This window comes from Podarcis gaigeae, assembly GCF_964106915.1.
Source record: "Podarcis gaigeae genome assembly, chromosome: 7".
In the NCBI taxonomy this organism is placed as follows: Eukaryota; Metazoa; Chordata; class Lepidosauria; order Squamata; family Lacertidae; genus Podarcis; species Podarcis gaigeae.
The window spans coordinates 57,076,777-57,096,900 of NC_139683.1; the positions used below are offsets into that span (position 1 = coordinate 57,076,777).

At 46.8% G+C, this 20,124-nt stretch overlaps 1 protein-coding gene across 4 annotated transcripts in view; it reads left to right on the forward strand.

Annotated features, from left to right (window-relative positions):
- Positions 1-479: 479 nt before the first annotated feature.
- NFATC1 (nuclear factor of activated T cells 1) overlaps positions 480-20,124 on the forward strand; it is a 129,830-nt gene continuing 110,185 nt past the window's right edge. For 2 of the 4 annotated variants that reach the window (XM_083746900.1, XM_083746902.1), the window contains exon 1: positions 13,207-13,723. In XM_083746900.1, the coding sequence (XP_083603026.1) occupies positions 13,636-13,723 (88 nt within the window). In that variant the 5' untranslated portion in view covers positions 13,207-13,635. Of the gene's footprint in view, positions 1,235-13,206; positions 13,724-20,124 lie in introns of those variants that run through there. The other 2 variants (XM_083746903.1, XM_083746901.1) reach the window with 2 other exon arrangements.

Consider the following 20,124-nt stretch of genomic DNA (forward strand, 5'->3'; position numbering starts at 1 on the left):
CGCCACTTCACTCCTCCCGGGTTGATTCAAAACGGCGCTGCTGAAATATTTACGGAATAAGACCCATCTCAATAAATCTCAGTTATCGAAACTAACTCTTCGGAGTCTGTTAGTAATTTAGCTGAATGGGATTTTCCTTCCTGATGCTTGCCAGTTGATGCTCTTTTCCAAATTTCCACAGCGGGGGAAGCCTGAGATTTTTTTCCCCTTTCCTCAGCCTAATGATTTCAGCATGCGTGGTCCCTCTCCGCTCCTCTCTCCAGCCCCTTCCCCCCCCCCACCTTTATTGATCTGCGTTTCACATTTCTCAGACACCAGGTCCCCCGCGCACCCAACTTCGGGGATAGATAGAATCGGTTAGGTGGGTGCTCTGGGTCGCAGCCTCGACGGTGACGAAGATCTGCCTGCTCAGCAGAATCCGCTGGAGGTGGAGCGGAGCGAGAGAGGGGTTCTCCTCTAGGACTTTTCTTCTCCAGCTTGCAGCGCTCTTCTCCGCTGGCTCGGCTGGCTGACTCCTTCGCCAGGCAGCTGAGAGAAGCTCGCAGGACCCGTGACATCACGGGGCTCTGGGCGGGGAGAGGGGCTGGGAGGGGGAAGGAGGGAGGGGGGTGTTTTCCAGCTTTAAAAAGGCAGCAGTCACCGAGCAGCCGTGCGTCAGAGAGAGACTTAGAGACTCTGCAAACTTTCCTGATCAAAATAAACCCCGGCCCTGAATAAGACACCAGGAGAAGGGAGGGAGAGCGCGTGTGAGTAACTTCCTAAGCGCTCTCTCTCGCTACTCTTTGGGGCAGGATCCCTTGCGCCTGCTCTTACCACCCCTCCTTCCCTTCCCTTCTCTCCCCACGTCCCACTCAACGCTCATTTCAATGACATCTGCTTAGGATCCAGCTTTATTCTGTTTAAAAACAAAAAAACAACTCCCCCCCCTCCCGTGCGCGCGTTTGGCTTTCCAAATTCCGTGGCGAGAGGGAAACACCAGCTTGGAGTCTCCATTTAATAGCTTTGGAGACGCGCGCTGTGCTACGTGGGCGTGAAGACACGCGCGCGAGAGAGGATCTACCTCCTTCCCTCTGCCTCCACCTCACTTTCTCTCTTTTTGTGCTGAGCGGATGCCAAGCGGCGATCCTCTGAACCAAATCCTCTTGGCGCCTCGAGATCCAGCCCAGTGGTGGTGAAAGTGAAACTTTCGGTGCGCGTCCGTCCCGTCGCAGCAGCATGAAATCGGCAGAAGAAGGTAAAGTACCGCTGGTGGCTCTCTCTCCCGGAGCCGCTTTCTCCCGCTTTCTCCTCTCCCGACGCAGATTCTTCTCTGCCTTTTCTGACATTTTTGCTGCTGTTGCTTCTGTGGAGAGCCGCGCCAAGGGAAACCCGGGCAGGCGCCGGGCTGTGTTTGCGCGTGTGTGCACGCGTGCGCGTGTCTGTGTGTACCGGCGGGAGGGCCTGGCTGGCGGCTGCACTTGGGAGGAGGGAAGCGGTGTCCCCCTGGTGTTTCCCCAAAGCAGCCTTCAGCTTTTTCCCCCTTCTTCTTTTTCGTTTTGCCTGCTGCGACTTCTTGCCAATAGGTGTCTCCTCTCCCTCTCTGAACCTGGCCTTGGGCGCTGCGAGATCCTTGAGCTCAAGGCGGAGAGGGAAAGGCTGGGTTTCCCCCCCCCCGCCCCCTCTTTTAATTTTTATTCTAAGGGGCATCGCCGGAGTCCCTTGGGGTGGGCTGGCTGACTAGCTGCCGGCTGCTGCGTGTGGGCAGGCGCCTTGCTTACGCGGGATGTGCAACAGAGCAATGCTTATGGGAGCCGGTGGAAAGGGATCGGAGGGGTGGAGCAGCCTCCTTCTGAAACCAAAGGAATCCCAGGACACAGTGGAGTTCTCAGAGTACGCGGCTGCCTCTGTGCATTGTGCGCGCCGATATTTTACAGAGTTAACAGTGTGCAGAACCAATCCAGCCCGTCAAATTACTTCTAACCACTAAATGCTAGCATTTAATAGCGCCGGCTGGGGTAGGAGGAAGCCGAGGTCTGACAGAGCACACGCCCTGCTCTAATTAAAAAACCGTTTTACCGTTCTCGATTTCTAAAGTCTAGGGATACTTTCAAACCTTAAGAAAAGACACTAGTCTCCTCCCCTTCCCCAACTTCTTTCAAAAATGGTCTGTTTATTTCCTTGGTTCGGCTACCTCCATCTTTCTCCCCTCGCTGTTGCCTTGTTGTGGAGATTCAAGAAACTTTCATAAAATGGCCTTTGGATAAACTGCATTGCAGGAAAGCAAAGGTGACTCGCTGTTCTAGAGTAGTTCCATGGGCTTCCTTAAGAAGCAACTTGTTTTATGGGATGTTGCCTTATAGCAATTCAGAATGTTTGGTCCATCTAGCTTAGCACGGTCTACATACATGGACTGGCAGAGAGACTCTCTCAGGTGTCAGGAAAGGCTTTTTGCCAGCCCTACCTGGAGATACCAGGTATGGAACATGGGACCTTCTGCACAGAAAGCATGTGGTAGACCACTGAACTGCAACACTTCCCAGAACCTAACAGTGTTCTATTTATTTCATATAATTTATATATTGCTTGCTCAAAGCTGTAAAACGACAAAACCAGTTTTAAAACCGCCATTGAAAACATCCAAATAATTAAAACCAGGAGAAAGTGATAAAACAGATCAATACACATGTAAACTTTCTACGTGTCTGGGTAGGGTTGTCTAAACAGAAACATTTTTACCAAGCACCTAAAACAGTGAAGGCGCCTACCTGATGCCAGTTGGCAGCGATTTTCAGTAACCCTACCTACAAACCAGTTAAACTACTAGAGCAATTGGATTTAAACACAATCCTATGCATATTCACTCAGAATTCGTGGTCTTGGTCAATAGGGCTCCTACCCAAGTACGTATGCAAAAGATTGCACCCTTCAGTTGCACTCCACTTTTTATAACATCTCTGTTAAAGGTCAAGGAGCTACGGGTAAGGCACTACATCCTAGACCTGAACATTTGCTACCTTAGTGACCATCATAGGATTTATTTCAAATTAATGTGGAATGCACTTTTGAACAGGGGTGCTTACAATTGTAGTCTTACTTGCAAGCGATTCCTGATGCTCCCAAGGGAAATCAGCTCAACGGAAAGCTGCAAGTCAGAGCATGCTTACTCAAAAGTCATCCCAATTGATCTCACTGGGACTTACACCTGAGTGAATGCGTTTAGGATCAAGGTCCAATGATGCTCATTCCATGATTAATTAGTTTAAAGTGCTTCAGTTTCCAAATAGTCTGTTGAATGACAATTAAGGGAGCAATCCAATGCACAAGAAATGGACGTAAAGCTACGCCAGTGTAAGTTCAACCGGCGTAAAGTTACGCCAGCTCCTACTTCATTCAGCAGCTGAGTCGCTCCCAGGTTGCTAGGTCATGTGACTGAGCTGAACAGTCCTAGGTTCCCTCCTAAATCCCAGCCCCACCACTACCCCAGCCCCTGGCTGAGCCTGGACTGAGCTGGCATGAGCAAGTTAATACAGTCATATCTTCTGCTGAGCCAGGCAATATCATCTGAGCCTGGCTGTCTGAGCCAGAGATCCACTGCATCTGAAGCTGCTCTTCTCATAGGATTGCCCCCTTAAGTGTACTTTTGCAATAGCAGTCAACTACTGTACAGTAGCCAACTATTTTATAAGGCAGGAAGAAGCAAATGTCACCTCTAAATTGTATTAAATAATAGATCAAGACAATTCTTTCATACCACGAACATTCAAAAAAACCAATTATCACTTGATATACTAATATGTAAACTATGAACAACTTGAACAAAATATTGGCCGGGAGAGCAAGTAACTCCTGCCCCACATAACCAATCACAAGACACAGCACACACACACACACACACACACACACACACTATTTGAAAGGCAATGACCATGAACTTTGGTAGGCCCTGCCCCCCTCAAATATTTTATGGGGAGACAAAGGGCCCTCAGCCCCTAGGAGTTGGCTCCTGTGTATTACATAGATAGCTAATGATTCTGCATAGTACTATATTGTATAGAAATAGGTATGGCTGTTCCTTTTTAAAAATGAGATCTTCCTTTGAGCTGTAAATTATTTTTATAATGCTGCCTCTACTTCAACGGGACCTGCTCCTGTGAGTAGAGGAGTGAAGCCCTCAATCTGTTTAGGCAAGTGAAATGAACTTCTCAGCTTCTTGTATGGGACTTAGCACAGCTCTGAACATCTTTGTAATATTTCAAGCTTTATTTTTTTCAAAGAAGGCTTCTGGCTTGAAATAACCTTTGCTTTGATATGTGTAGTGTTGTATTGCACCTCCCCCCAATGATGCCAAGACTTCAGGCTGTGGGCTCATTTACACCAGCCTTCTACAACATGGTACCTTCCAGATGTTTTTGACTCCTACTCCCATCAACCCTGACCATTGGGCAGTGATGGTTGGGGCTGATGGAAGTTGGAGTCCAACAAGACCTAAAGGCTACCAGGCTGAGAAAGGCTGAAAACACAATCCTGTTAACTGACATTCATTGTGATCTAAGTTACAGATGTTTGCCTGAGATGGCTGCATAGCTCCCTTTATTAGCTGCATACTCTCTGTTGTACAGCACTGTTTGGTATATGATCATCTGCATTCTCCTTCGGAAGGCCTGTACAGTTTTGAACCATTAAAATGATTGGAGCCAACTCATCATGTTGACCCACCAAGAGCTCAATAAAACTTCACAGTTGTCACTGTATGCTTAGGACTGCAACACTGGGGAGGGCGGGTGCTACTGCAAAGTATTCCTTAGGTCTGATAGTCTTGCTGGTGCTCAGCTTGGCCAATCATTAGTTGTACAGGCTTGTACACATATGAAGCCATAAAATCAAGGAAAACGTGACAACTGGCACATATATTTGCATGTTGGCTAACAGAGGTTTAAAGGCTGCCAGGAAAGAAGAAAGACAATAGCTACTAGTGCGGTCAAAATGGCTGAACAGAAGATAGATAGAAAGACAAACATTCAAATATTATACAAATGAGTCTATTTTCATCACATGTTGAGCACATAATTTCTGCCTGGGATGTAGCTGTTAAAAGCAAAAGCTCCTTGCTGGAAGCAGAACTATGTGACCCCCTAGTTATTGGGTATGCAATAAGTTTGATCCATTGACCTTAGGTATTTCAAGACCCACTGAAGTATTTCAAGCAATATTTGCTGCACAAACTTTGTAAAATGGACTGGGATGCCCTACTAGCAAACCACACTGGGCTGCAGCTTCCAGTTTCTTTGCTAGAGTTCCCCAGATTGCCTTACTCTGTGCGCCAATTCCAGCAACATGTTGCTGTCTACTAGTCCTTTGTCTCTTTTTAACACAACAAAACTCTAATCTAAGAATGAACCTCAGAGTCTTTTAAAATCACTTTGGTTTTTGATGACGTCGTTGGCTACAGTGTCCAAAACCTTCTCTGCATTTTAATGCTGCAACAGTTACGTTTGTTTCCTCACAATGAGACTCTCTAGCTTACGCAGGTAAATTTGCATGCTCACTGGGTTGTTGTTGTTGGCTCAGTGCTTTTAGTGCTGCTCGGCAGATCTCTTCGATTCATCCTGCAAACAGCTGCACATCTAGCCTGAACCAAATATGAAATATGCATTTTACGTTTCTGTTTGAGAGATGCTAACTATTATCACCAACTCACAAAAGAAGCAAAAGCTTTGCACCTTTCTCATTAACTTACGTCTCAACTTTGGACACACTGGTACGTCTCCTATGCAAGTGGAGATGAGTGCAGAATGAAATTGCAGCAACCTCATATTTATTGCCTGCTTTGCAGGTGGTGAATCGTGGAGGGCGTTTAGGCAAAATTGTCCCAAGACTGAGGGTTGCTCAACCCAGTGAGGCAGCCGTTTCTCTCTTATAAATTATTTTTGATTTTGATTTTTCTTTAAAAGATTCCATGATGGTTTGCAAAACCTGGTGGGTCCGGGGAATGATCAGTGGTTCACTGGAGAATGGGAAAGTACCACCTGCCTTGAAGGAGTCAGTGGTGCATCTCCTCCTCCTGGACCCAGACGTGTTGAATAATTATTGCCTAGTGACTAATATCCCCTTTGGGGGGTAAGGTGCTCAAGAGGACTGTAGCAGCTGGTGGGTCCCACTGCTGGGAAACCTACTGCCTGTTGTCCTGCTTGTTCATAACACCAGGAAGGACTGGGAAAGGCTGCTGTCTGAAATCCTGGAGGGTCAGGGTTGACAATACAAGCTGCAGCAACCAATGACTCAATATAAGACGGTTTCTCAAGTTCCCTGGGTAGACGGCCATTATTAACGCTTTGTTCCTGATATTCATTTAGTGTTCATAGGCATCTTTGGGTTCTAAGAACTACATTACGCAACAGTTTTCCGAAAATCGCTTCCGATAGTTCATTGTCTGTTTCTGCACTCACTTGTTTCCATAGATTAATGGGTCAAATCTTGTTCATTGGAAACACACACGCATGTGCACACACATACAATGCGGACACAAATTCTTAATGTATTTTAACCTTAACTTTCAGATATGGGTGGACTATTTGGGGGTGAGGCTTCTTCATTTAAGTGGAACAGGGGTTCCTGTGCCAGTAGCAGTCCTGTTGCACTCCTTCACTTTTAAGTATTAAAAGCGAAGACTAGAAATCAAATTAACTAAGAACAGAATGAGCAAAGGGGAGAAACCATGAGACAAAGGCGCTTATTCTCCTACCCTTTATTTATTTATTTCGGTTCCTCTCCTGCCCCCTCAAATTCCTATTAAAAAATTACCATGATGATTCTGCTCTTCCGGATGGTAGTTTAAAAACTGATGCCAAAGTCCTTTTAAAAAAAAATGCCATGGTGATTCAGCCTAGCAAACTTTGAACAAACAGCTGGGAGCCAAGAAGAAATCGAAAGGCAGGGAAAGCTGGTACATTTCACAACGTAGTTTGTCTTGCCAATCGGCGGTGCAGATGTGCCTCTTAAATCAACAACAACAACCTCTTTCATTCAAAGCCAGGTCTCACTCACTCACTCACAAACACACCCTTGCCCAACATCAGAGCGCCTAGCTAGTTCCTTGTCAAGATGCCTGGGTAGCATCTTTGCTAAGAATGTTTGAAGCAACAGTGTAAAGGGGCCAGCAGTGACTGCCACCAGTTCAGTATCAGATTCTGCAAACTGCCCGGGGCAGGGGGGGACCAGGAGCAGATGTTTGCCAGAGCAGTGTAAACCATAATAGAAAATGTGTAAGGCAATATAGTACTTTGTTATGGAAAGCAGGGGGAAGGGAGAGAGAAGTATACTGGATCTCATGGAAAAAAAAATGTTTTTTTCCTGGCACTCTTTGATGGACTTTTCAGCCATCATCCTGGAAAATGGGATTCCCAGAGTCTATAGAGGAATACCATTTCCATAACTGCTTTTAAAAACTATTCCTTTGAAATATAGCCTTGAAGATCTGGGAGCTCCGTAGTGCTGGCTTCTGGGACGGTGAGGTCATTTGCATGTTGCAGACTTTAAAACTATCTTGGCTAAAGGGAAACGCTGTATTTTTCAAGCAGGCAATTAAAGCCTTGTTTATAAAAACCTCATTTTTAAAGATTTAATTACAAGCCAAACAATGCAAATAACAGCTTCTTGTTAAAGGGGTGGGGGAAGCAACTACTTTGCGTTGTGGTCCTAAAGACACTTACTGTGAGGCACTCCCACTAAATTACTGGATCAGGGTTTACCAAACCTGGGTCTCAAGCAGTTTTTAGACTACAATTCCCATCAACCCTGACCACTGGTCCTGCTATGTAGAGATGATGGGCATTGTAGTCCAGCAGCAGCTGGAGACTTAAGTTTGGGAATCCCTTTACTGGTTTATTCTGGAATTATTTCAGAGTGAGTGTGAGTACTGTGGGTGCTAGGAGCTAAAACTATAGATTGGAAGGAGTATAGGTCTGATGAGCAATAGGAATATTGGTTGGAGCATATGGTCTTCATGTCTGCCCTAGACTTTTGTTTATTGTTCTGGACATTATTCTGGGCTTTAATTAATGACAGCACATTTTATAAATGTGAAGCCCCAGTGTTTTGAAACATACATTTTAATTAGTACATTGTATGCATGTCTGTTGTTATTAAAATTCTTTTTTCTCGTGTGATTTATATAACAATTGGCACTAGTGGGTGCTGCAGCTAAATAATATGTGGTAATAGTGATGACTGCTAATGCTATTCACTATCCCCTCCCAGAAGATCGGTGATCCTTAGCAAGTGGGGTGTGGGGAAAAGTTTGAAGGGAAATGTATGTTTAGCCTGATCCACAAATCGCTTGAACTCAAGCTCTCAGATCTAAGCTACAGTAGTGCAATGGAAGCCAAAGACTTGAGTTGAACCGCCTTGTGGATTGCAACCTAGCAGCCCATTCCTAAAACTTGACTACTGCAAGGTCAGGCAGTGCCAAAACACACACACAAAAAAACACCCCACCCCAAATACACCGTTGCACAATGTAAGGACTAGAAAAATGTACTTAAGCTTAAAATAAGACCCAGCAGGTGAAGATTTGAAACCCAGGTCCAGCTGACCTTGGTTGCAACACAACTTGCTGTTATTTCGTAGCCTATGAATGCAACGCATCTGCAGACAATTCCCCTTCCTTTCACTGAGGGTCTTGTTGGTTGGAATCACAAGCAGGCTGCTTGCAAGCTCTCGATCAGCTATTCTCACAATTGCCAGCCCACTCAGACAAGCAGCTGCCATTCATCCTCAAGGCTTCATCATGTGTCAGTCAGCCAAGAAGATACAAGTGCATCCTAATCAGTGTGCTCTGGGAAACTGGAAACCTTTGTCGATTAAACTGTTGTCTGCCAGTGGAATGAAATACAACCCTTATCACTTGCCAGGTTCCCTGGTGACTGTATCAGACTTTTTAGCTGAACCCCCCATTCCTTATGCCCTCCAAAAGGATGTGTTGTTTATGACATTAAGCCTAGTTAGCTTGCTATTGCTTTTTTTACTTTGTAGGAGGTTAGGCAGAAGAGGTGAAGAAAAGCAAAGAAACAATGTGAGAGATGCAAGTCTTTCCCAAAAAAGTGTGTGCATTGTGGGGGCAGGGGGGGGTAAGTAACATTCAGAAATCATCAACTGGAACAACCCCACTTCCTTGGAACCACAAACCCTACTAAGGACCCATTCACAGCACTTTTTCTAAACAGGAAGTCGAGTCAGCCATAGTTTATTTATTTTTTAGTAAATTTGTTATGTTGAACTTGCCTCGTAAACATCTCAGAATGAAGAGAAGGAAAAATCCACGGGCGCAAATCATTATTTTATCAGCTGCTTCCCAATTTTCGAACAGAAATGTTATTCTCCAGGGAAAGCTGTTCAAAATAAGTTATCAAAAATACAATCCTGTCCTGCTTGCTCCAGATGGAATTCCTTGCTTCAACAGTACCACTCAGATTTACTGTTCATAGAAAAGTTGTTTTTCCTCACATTTGTGGGTACTTGATGATGGATGGCATATGTGCAGCTGGTTAAACATGACAAAATTACTGCAAAGGCCAGCTTTGGCTGACTTCAGTGCATAAAAACTGGTCATGCGATTGACCTGGAAGCCAATGTGTCCACACCGAAAGAAAGCAAAATGTCTCTTGAGCACTTAATCATCCAGGTCTGGTGACTTAGCAAAAGATAGTTCAGAGCAAAGAACAGTGGTTGAGGAAGACAGAAAAATGCATTTGCAGGTGCCAACAGCGACAACAACAATTCGTGTTAAGGAACAGCCCTTACATATTTCAGGTATCTTACATTTACATTTTGATTCCCAAGAATGCTTCTGCAAGAGATCACCATGACCAAAAATTCATCACATGAGAGGAACGCAGGACAAAAGCACAGGGGCCTGCTTATAAGCTGCACATAGATATGCCAGAATTCTTGGATTCTCTCTATATCCATATCTAAGTGGCAGGTGGGCATCCCCAGAAAATGACAATACACCATACTCCCCAAAAGCAGACATTAGCACATCCAAAATTCCTGAAGCAGATTTAAAGTTCACAGATTTTTCTCTTGGAGTTGTAACATGCATCTCATGGAGGGTGAGTCTATCAATGGTGATGGAGTCTGTGTCCTGCCTCCTGAATACCAGTTACTGGAAAACCCAGGAGGAGAGAGTATTCTTGTCCCACATGCAACTGGTTGGTGACCATGAGAACAGGATGTGGGACTAGATGGACCATTGGCCTGACCAGCTGGTTCTTCTTACATTCATATATTTTTGAGACCTCTGCCGTTGCCTTCAGACACAGGCTGGACTCATAAATGTGTCTGTTAGGGACATTTAATATAGACCAGTTGTTGGCTCCCAGAGGTAAACCGTCTTTTAAAACACAACCTTGTTCCCCTCTCACAATTTAGTTCCAACATGTGCGTTGTACATACGTAACTTCTAAAGAAACTCAGATTAGATGTAATGCTGGAAGACAAGGCTGTCTGTCCCAGGCAGGCTGTTTCAGGTGGTGAAATTCAAGAGGGATATATGATGAAGGCAGGAACAGATGTCTGAATGAGGCTTCTTGAAATGTCAGCTGTAGTGTGCTGGAAGGAGGCTCTTTTTGGTGCTTCCATTGGCAAAACGTTTTAGGCCAGCACTGTTGAAAGGGTTACACCCTTGTTTAACTTTGCAACGGACACAGGCATTCTCGTGACTAGTGTTAGGGAAATTTGCAGAATGTTCATCTTCTCTGAGAAAGACACACACACACACACACACACACACACACGTCTGATTCTTGCATGCTTCTGGAGGCACAAGTGTGTCCACCTTTTCTGGCCACAGTGGAAGCAACACTCTGAGCCAACTCCTATGGCCTGGCTGAGATTGTAGGTTGAATGGATCAGTGTGCAGCCACATGCAAAGGATGCAGCTGCACAGCCTGTCCATTCAGTCAACAATCACTGCCTCCTTCACAAAGACATGTGAAGTGAAACGGTGCCCCTAACACAGTACCTGTGGGTTTGGGTTTGTGGTGTGAAGTAAATGCCCGACAGCTTCATTGCCCCCTGCCCCCCAGGACTGCCATTGCTAGAAACAAAATGTTAACACAGGGCTGCGGTAGGGTCTCCCCTGTAATATGTGGCCTGCCCAATATACCATACTTTTACCTCCAAACCTTGAGGGAGCCATTTGGATTATTATTATTTATTTATTTTCCCTAGGCAGCAAGTGCATTACTTAGTAATGAGGCCAAGGAAAAGATATGGCTGGGTTTTTTGTTTTGTTTTACTTTCACTCCCGTTGCCATATGACAAAGGGGGATCCCCCCCCCCGCTCCTCGTTTGTTATTTTAATTGTACCTGGTTATCTAAAACAGCTTTTATTCCACCCGCTGGCTTGCCTAAGAGGGCTGCATGCTGCTCCAGCACTGCCACCCCCGCCACCTACCATGGCTCTGGGCATCAAATACCAGACAGGAGTTTCAAGAGTTGGCAACTTTTGGCACCAACATGTCTCAGGGTGTTGGCTGGCTTCTCGGGGCTATGATTGATAACCCTCTCTTCTTTGGAATAACTTGGTGTGTGGGTTTGGTTCACACCATTACTGCATGTTTTGTTCCACAAGAACCTTCGCTCTCTTTTGAACAAGTTGTGATCTGGGTTGTAGGTGTGGGCTTTTTGGGCTCGGGTGATTTGTACTCTCTCACCTGCTGTCTCCAAGATGGGCCAAATGCTTCATGGATCCACTTTAGGTTGCCATCATGTTTGCCCTTCAATGAACGTGAAGAACAAAAACACAGGGACTATAGAAAAGAGGGCAGGAAGAAGGGCTTAAGTGTCTCCTCCACGACTGGCTGTTGTGGGCTAATATTCTCTGGGTATTTTATTATTTGTTTTTTCAGTTTATATCTTGCCCTTTCTCCAGAAACCCAGGAATGATCAAGCAGTAAAAATGTCCGCTGTTGTAGGGCCCCTCAAAACTGGTGGTTTATTGTGGGTATATTGTACAACATGTTAATGACCCAATGCTAGTATTTATTTGTTTAATTTTTATACCACCTTTCACAACATTAAAATACATAAAAATACAAGATGAGAAGACAAACGAGAACACACATAATATAAGAGAAAGAAACTGAGAAGTGAGGTCACAGGGAACCAGGCAGAGGGACTTCTCGGTAGTGGCTCCTGCCCTGTGGAATGCCCTCCCATCAGATGTCAAGGAAATAAACAACTATCTGACTTTTAGAAGACATATGAAGGCAACCCTGTTTCGTGGAATTTTAAAAGTCTAATGTTTTACAATTTTTATGTGCGGTACGCAGAGTGGCTGGGGAAACCCAGCCAGATGGGTGGGGTATAACAAGAAAACAACAACAAAAAACCCACCGCATTTGAAAGGCCATGGATTGTTAATTAGCCAAAGGTCTGGTCATAGAAGGAAAATATGTGACTAAAGTGCCAGTTGAGCCTCCCTGGAGAGAACATTCCGCACACGGGGAGCCACCACAGAGAAGGCCCATTCTCAAGTTGTCACTCTCTGGACCTCTCATGGATGAGGCATTGAAGAAGGGCTTCAGATGATGATCACAGGGTCCAGATCAGTCCATATGGAAAGAGGAGGTATATTACCAATGGCTTTAGTCTGCTTTATTAGTTCTGTGCTTTCCCAGTGTTACATTATTACTGTCTGAAGGGCTATAGCACAACAAAATTGGAAAAGTTATGGGTTTTCAGCAGGAAGGTTTTTAAACACACAGGGGAACATGCTGAGGGGTTTCCTGGTCACCCACTAAATATATTCATAGAATGTACTCTTCTTTTTGGAAGGGAATATTAATTTCATAAAATTTCTACGCCTCCGCAAAGGAGTTATGCATCTGCCTTTGGATATGCATCTGCGGGAAAATGCCCCGTTGCTAAGATGTGAGGCAACTTTCAGACCACCTCACCAAGGCCATTGGGGTTGTGGAAGTAAGAAAGACTCACCAAGGCATGTGTAGATGAAAGGGGTGGTGGTGCAGAGAGAAATGGAAGCAAATAACACTGCAGCCAACTTGAAAGGGAGAAGGAGGTAGACCCCCCTCCCCCCCCAGGAGCCTAACTCGGACAGGTGGCCGCGGCAGAGGAGACGAGAGGCCAGCGTCCCTCTCCTGGCTGCACCCCCCCCCCTCCGGGCCTGTAACCCGAGCAGAGAGGGTTTATTTTAAAAAAAGAGGAACCAGCCAGCGAGCGAGAGCGCGAGGCGGGCAGAGCAAGTCGCTTGTTGATGTTTCCGGGTGTAGATCAACAAAGGCAGGGGGAGGATCCCGCAGACAGGCAGCGATCGGGCGATAAGCGAGCGCGCGCCCCAGGCTCGCCTTACAGCCGCCCAGGAGGGGCCACGCCGTCCCGGGACCTGCAGCCAGCCAGCCAGCCAGCGAGCAGGCAGCTCCCCGGTAGCTTTGCCCGGCGCGGAGGTCAGCGCGACCCCCCAGGCCTGCCAGAGGTGGCGGCGGCGGCGGCGGAGGCTCCTCGCTCGCTGGCGCAGCAACAGGTGTCCGGTGGCTGCGAAGGGAGAAGACCGTCCGCAGCAACTTTCCCCCCGCGCCGTCGGAGAAGGAGGAGGTCGCTGCCGCTGCCGCTGCCGCTGCGTCTCCCTGCCAAGCCATGACCAGCCTGGAGGAGGAAGAGCCCGAGTTCGATTTCGATTTCCTCTTCGAGTTTAACCAGAGCGATGAGGGCGCCGGCAGCAAAGGTGGGCGGCGAGGCAACGGCGACTCCGGCCTCCGGGGATTTAAGGTGGGGGGGGGGGAGAGAGAGAGAGAAGAGGTTAGTTTATTTGCAGCACGTTAAATATAGCGGTTCTTCTGGGACGGAGGAAGAACGGTCTTCGGCAGAGGCGGAGCCGAGGGAGGGAAGGAAGGAGCCATCTGGAGGCGCCTCCTGTGGCTGCGATGGAAGCGTCTCTCTCGCTTCTTTCCCCTAAGGGACGGGTCAGCTCGGATCAAGCGAGCAGAGTTCCCCCGCAGAGGTGGTGGTGGGCACTCTGACTCCTCCCCTTGGGAGTTTTTAAGGAGAGCAAACTTGGATTAGATGAGATTCCTGCATCGCAAGGGGGTTGGACTGGATGACCCTTGGGGTCCCTTCCAGCTCTAAGGTTCTAGGAGGTTGCCTGTTCCAAATGGCTCGCGAAACAGGCGCCGCTGCTTCTGTTGTCTCAGGGTAATGTGACCTCCCTTTCCCACCTGTGTAACCTTTTTTTAAAAAAGAAAGAAAGAAAGAAGGGAAAAGTCGAATTCAGGTTTCACTGATGCGTGTTGAGAAGCCTTTGCAGATGTGTGCGGCTAGAAGGAGTAAAGGCAAAGCGAGTGTCTTTTTGCAGAAAGGCCCTCTCAGATGGAGCATCCAGGAGAGACTGCTGGATCTGGCCAATGGCCCGTCTAGGCCAGCGTCCTGTTCCCAAATAGTTGCTGGTGAGAAACCAGCCAGCAGGCTTGGAGCGCAAGAGCGTGCTCCCCTTCTGTGGTTTCCAACAACTGGGATTCAGAAGCATTTGCCGCCTGCGTGGCTGCTGTGAGGTCAGTGGGATAAAAGTGATCAAGGCACGCTGCAGCGAGCTGCCTTCTGTGCTGGAGAGTCAAAGGGCTTGACAGGCTGGAGGGTCAAAGAGGCTGAAGAAAGAGAAGGGGAGTGGGAGGGGAAACGCCATGAGCCAGGGCAGCCTGTGCTTTGGGATGGGCTATAGACCAGGTTTTACATACTGGTTACACCAGTGCTATTTTCCTAGAAAAAGAGGTGCCAGAACTTACCATGAACTCCTCCCTTGTTCTCTTACAATGGCAATGGCGCCCACCTGAGAAGTGCTGGAAATGGGTTCTGGCTGGAAAAAGGGCCTGGGTTACATGGAACCTTTTTGGCTGCCCCACTACCATCAAACCCCAGTGTCACACCACCATAGTCCTTGTCAATTATGTGTATGCCACCTTCTTATAGTGTGTATATATATACTTCTCTGCGTAGTCATTTGTGTACTCTGAGCATGCTCAATAGGAACCTTTGGCTAGAAGACATGGGAGGATCTTAAAGATCTCAGCTTGGGGAAACTTGAATTGGTCCTTGCATCATTCTGGGAGCAGAAGGGCCTTTGAAGACAGTCCTTGATGAAAGGTTCCCAGCAATACTACTCAAGCCCAGCGGTTGCAGGAAACCTCTGGGGCCAGCCTCTTCCCTGATTGCTCAGCTCGAGAAGTTCTGTGGGGGTGGGGGGTTGTTTGCCACATGCTGCTTGAAGGAGGAGGGACTGGTGATGACTGGGTGGGGATTCAGTTCTTGCAAGCAGCTTGAATGTAAGCAGCAGCCTCTGCTTCCCCCGTCCTGAGAAGTTAGCCATCACTTTTCTGTGGAATTCTGTAGATACGTAAGAGTAAGTATCTGGGTTTCGCTGGCAGTGTGAAGCCTTACAGTTAACCAGATTATGGCATAAGCATGTATTTCCCCAGGAAAAAAGTATTAAGGAGTTATGAGGTGGTCTGAGAACTGCCTTTTACAATTCAGACAACTATCACACGCCCCCACACGCCAAAACTGCCCCAAAAGTACTATCATCACCAAATCATGTTAAAGCATAGGAAAATAGAACTCTAAGAGTGCAATCCTATAGCATTATCCACCAGAATGTCGGGGGGGGGGAGTGACAAGAAGGCACCCTGCGGGGTGCTCACCCCTCCGCTCCCAAGCACGGCGGCGCAAGTGGCCACCGCGCCTCCGCAGCCGCATGTGGAGGATCCTCCGTTCGTGGCTGCGGCCGCGAGCAGAGGATTCTGCCACCGTCCATACGGTGTTCGAGCAGCAGTGGTGGCAAATGCATGCTCGGTGTCACACGCATGTGCTGTACGTAGTGATGCCGCACATTCACTGTACATAGTGGTTTGCCACTGGCGCTGCTCGAGTGCCGTACGGACAGCGGTGGGATCCCTCCGCTGCCACCGCAGCCATGAGCAGAGGATCCTGCCACTATCCGTATGGAGCTTGGGCGGTGCCAGCAGCCCTACGTAGCAACGCCACACACACATGTGTAGCCGGTGGTTTGCCCCGCCCCAGGTGTCAATTAGCCTTCTTTTGCCCCTGGTTTAGGATCCAGTGGAGAGGAGATACACCACGACATCTCTGGCTAAGCTGGGAGGTTCCTAGCATAGGCTGAGTACATCAGCTTAACTCCTTCATTCTTGGCTCAGCCAGAGATGTCGTGGTGTATCTCCTCCCCCAGCCAGCTGAGTTGGGCCTGGTGGATCTCAAACTGGCATAAGCCCTGAAAAGGGTGTGTGGTGGAACCAGAGAGTGGGGACTTAGGGTGAATCTTAGGCCCTTTCAGCTGGGTAACATGACCTGGCAGCTCACCATAAGTTCAGCCCATAAAAGGGATGGTGCAACTCAAACACTATTTTAAAGGCTTGTTTCCCCCCTGCCAGGCTTAGGCTGGCTCAGCCAGGAGTAATTCCGCTGATGAACAGAGTTTGGATCTGGTGCAACTTTATGCCAGCTTAATTTCATCAGCTTGCTCTATGCCACTTTCTTGTGTATAAGATTGTTCCTTAAATGATAGTAAAAGTAGCTGCCAGGGAAGACCTCTGAAAGCCGAGGAGCCATCACTGAAAAGTCTCTGGTTGCCACTTGGTGGAGGCACCTGCGGAAACAGGTGCTAAACAGGGTAGGATCCTGATCGAAGCAGAACTTTGAATGGAGCTTAGTATGGGTCAAACCATTGGTTTCACCACCATCTCTTAAGATAGAGCCCTTAAAAGTGTGGTGGCACAATTTAGGCACCTCACATCTTTCCAGTCCAAGGAACCAGAAAAATTCTATGTTTGAACAGGACTACTGTACCTCTTATTTTGGAGGGTAGGTGTTTGTCCTATCTGGATAGCTATTCCTATCCATATTTTTCCCCTCTATGCAGGTTTGCTTGAGATCTTAAACGTTCCCTAATGCAGTTACTCTAGAAGCATCTTTAGAATTGTGAGCTGCCTTCAATATTTTCAGATCTGGCCTGCAACACAGAACCCACTTACATTTTCTGCTATATATGAGTCAGGCTTCTCTCACAGACTGGAATGCGATACCATTGGTTTGATCCATGCTAGGTGTTGGGCTACAATCCAGCTGTGAACAACTTTATATCAGTATGTGACGTGACCCAATGCTATTACTTTCCTTGGAAGGGTGTCGTATCTGTGGCACCTGGAAAAAGTCTAGCTGCAGTCCCTGAGATGCCTCCCAGCCAGTGCTGGATTTACGTATAAGCTAAAGAAGCTATAGCTTAGGGCCCCACTCTCTTGCCCCCCCCCCCAAAAAAAAATTAAAGGAAAAAACCGCTGGATGTACCTTTCCAAAATATAAGATAAAAAACATCTAAAATAAAACCTACATACAGCAACAATGTTTTGTGTTGTGTAGGCTCCTATTTGTTATGTGCAAATGGCTTTAGATACCTATTAGTTCCATAAATTACAATACAGCACATATTCAACACACAAAAAACTTGTCAATTTGTTGTTGACAAAGGACAGCTGGACATATAAAGGGCCCCATTACCTTCAGTAGCTTAGGGCCTCATCAAACCAAATCCAGCCCTGCTCCCAGCTCTGAACATGCACAGACCAATTCATACTAAACATTTCCTCAGGCAGTTGCATACCCACATACACTGCTGGCTAGAGATATTCACCGGTGTAAATCAGCCCAGAGGCACAGAGCAAGATATTTATATGACTAAGTTCCACAGGAAGTACCAGTCCTTCCTGTGTCTCCTGTGGGTATGATGAGGACAGGCATAGATACATACATTGTCTGTGGATCTAGTTAGGGAACACAGAACAGAAAACGGCACAGGAGAAGTGCATGCCTTACCTGGAGACGGTTTTGAGGGTCTTCCTCTTCCCCTCTCAGTATTGTTGCTGGAGGAGGCCAAGTGTGGCCTTTGTGTTCAAGTACCAATTCCACCTCCTCAGCTCTTCTTAGTACAGGCAGATCTGAACAGCCACACCAATAAATCTCATTATTGTTATTTGAACACAAGTATGCCCCTCACTTTGGAAGATTAAATGATATGGGAGATCCTGCTCTAAAAAAACCAACCCCTTTCCAAACTAATTTGTATGTTGTGTTTATATTATGTGGGTATATATGTTGCCTGCCCTGGGGCCCTATAGTGAAGGGCAGGTAAGCCAACAAATAATATTTTGGATAGCAATGGGATCCCATGGTGATGGAGATATGGCCAGGGAAGGACAAACAAGGTTTTAACCTCATCTGACCTAGCAGGATATAAAAGTGTACGGACAGGGTCATGTCTTCCCCTAGACCACTACCACCCAGTGTTAATAACCTGGTTCTGTTTATCCTTGTAATGGCTGTCATACAGCATTTTCAGTGGATTGCGTTCAGTTCAGTAGCTGCCCTTTTATGCAGCCCCGAGTACCTTTACACACAGTGCAAGGGGTGAGGAACATTTTTGAGGCAGAGGGCCACATTCCTTTCTGTGAAACCTTCCAGGGGCCGCAGACCAGAAGCGTGCTGGAGCAGCGAATGTATATTTTTTCCTTTATGCAGTAATTTCTATATAGATTCACACACATACCAGCCAGGCAAAAACTAATGAGGAGGCTGTGGAGCTGAGAGGTTGTGGTGTGGGGAGACCCTGGAGGGCAGGATGGATAGGTTTGGAGGGCCACATTTGGCCCCTGGGTGTGAGGTTCCCCAACCCCTGAGACAGTGTATATTTTGTACGAATATAATGCAAACACCATTGATTTGAATTGCATGACGAGAGCAGTGTAGCCCTGTTTTATTTGTGCTGCTCCACCCCTCTAAGTCAATGAACATCTTTTGGTCAATATCCAGGTTTCCTAAGGCATCTGGTAAAAGGATTTGTATGGGTGCTGAATATATTAATGATGCGTGGCATGATAAAAATCAGCCGAACATATCTCTCTCTGAACTGCTTACAGAGCAGCTGGGTGTTTTGTGTCGTGTGTCAATGTCTCACTTTGGATCATTTATCAAATCTGAATACTAGGGAGATGAGGGAGCTGAGCATATTAGTAAGAAACAAAAAAGAGGGAGAGAGAACAAGAGAAGCCGCCAGGAGCTCAGAGTCTCTGCTGCACATGCAGTGCTAGAGAGGACTGAGTTGTGTTGGGAATACAGCCTGATCATTAACAGCTTTTCCGGATCTCGGGTTTGTAAGCAGGGAAGACTCAGCGCTTGGGGCATTTGTCTCCTGGGAAGGAAGGAAACAAACATTGTATGTGAAGGAAGTGAAGAAGCCTTGACTTGTTTGTTTCAATCAGTCAGGAGTACAGGATTCTTTAAAAGCACCTGAAGCGGAAAAAGACATGTTAAAACTGCAGGTAGCTTCAATTCAGAAACATACAGACAGAATAACCTGAATGGTGGGGTCAGAGCTGCTAGTTCCTATGAGTGCAAGGGGATTTTTGTACCACTGAGTCAAGTTAAATTACACACACACACGCACACACACACACACATGCACATACATTTTAAGCTCTCATGGTTGCAGAGGGCTAGGTAGAAACTGTGACTTCAGCAGAATGTCAGAAATGCAAACATGCAAGGTCAAAAAAGTAGCCAGCTAAGGAGTGGCCAGGGGGAATCCATTAGCCTCAAAGGACTCCGCTGCTGCTCAAAGTGATGTCAAGGAGCTCTTCAACAGATTAATACACCTCTCGAAAAGGAGAATAGAAAATCACACATGTTCAAAGGGTGTGTCTATGGCACAGGGCTGCCACATGTCGAGTCATCTCTGCTTCATCCTGTAATGTTTAGGGATGCTTGCCCATGTCGTAGTGTTAATTTCTTCACCACCAGCAGCAGCCAGGGATGTGGAAAAGCTGCAAGGAAACTCGCAACTTGAACCGGGTTAAGCGTATCATGTAGTTCCACTCCGACTGAGTTGCTAGCAGGGCCGGTCTGGTGAAATTTGGTGGCTACAGGAAGCTCAGATGAATGACAACTCTCTAAATATTTCCAAACAACCTCTATTTCTTGTGCTTTTGTAAACAGCAGCTGCTTCTTCATGGTTAACAGGCAGCACACACACACACACACACACACACACACAAGCATAATCTGGTTTGT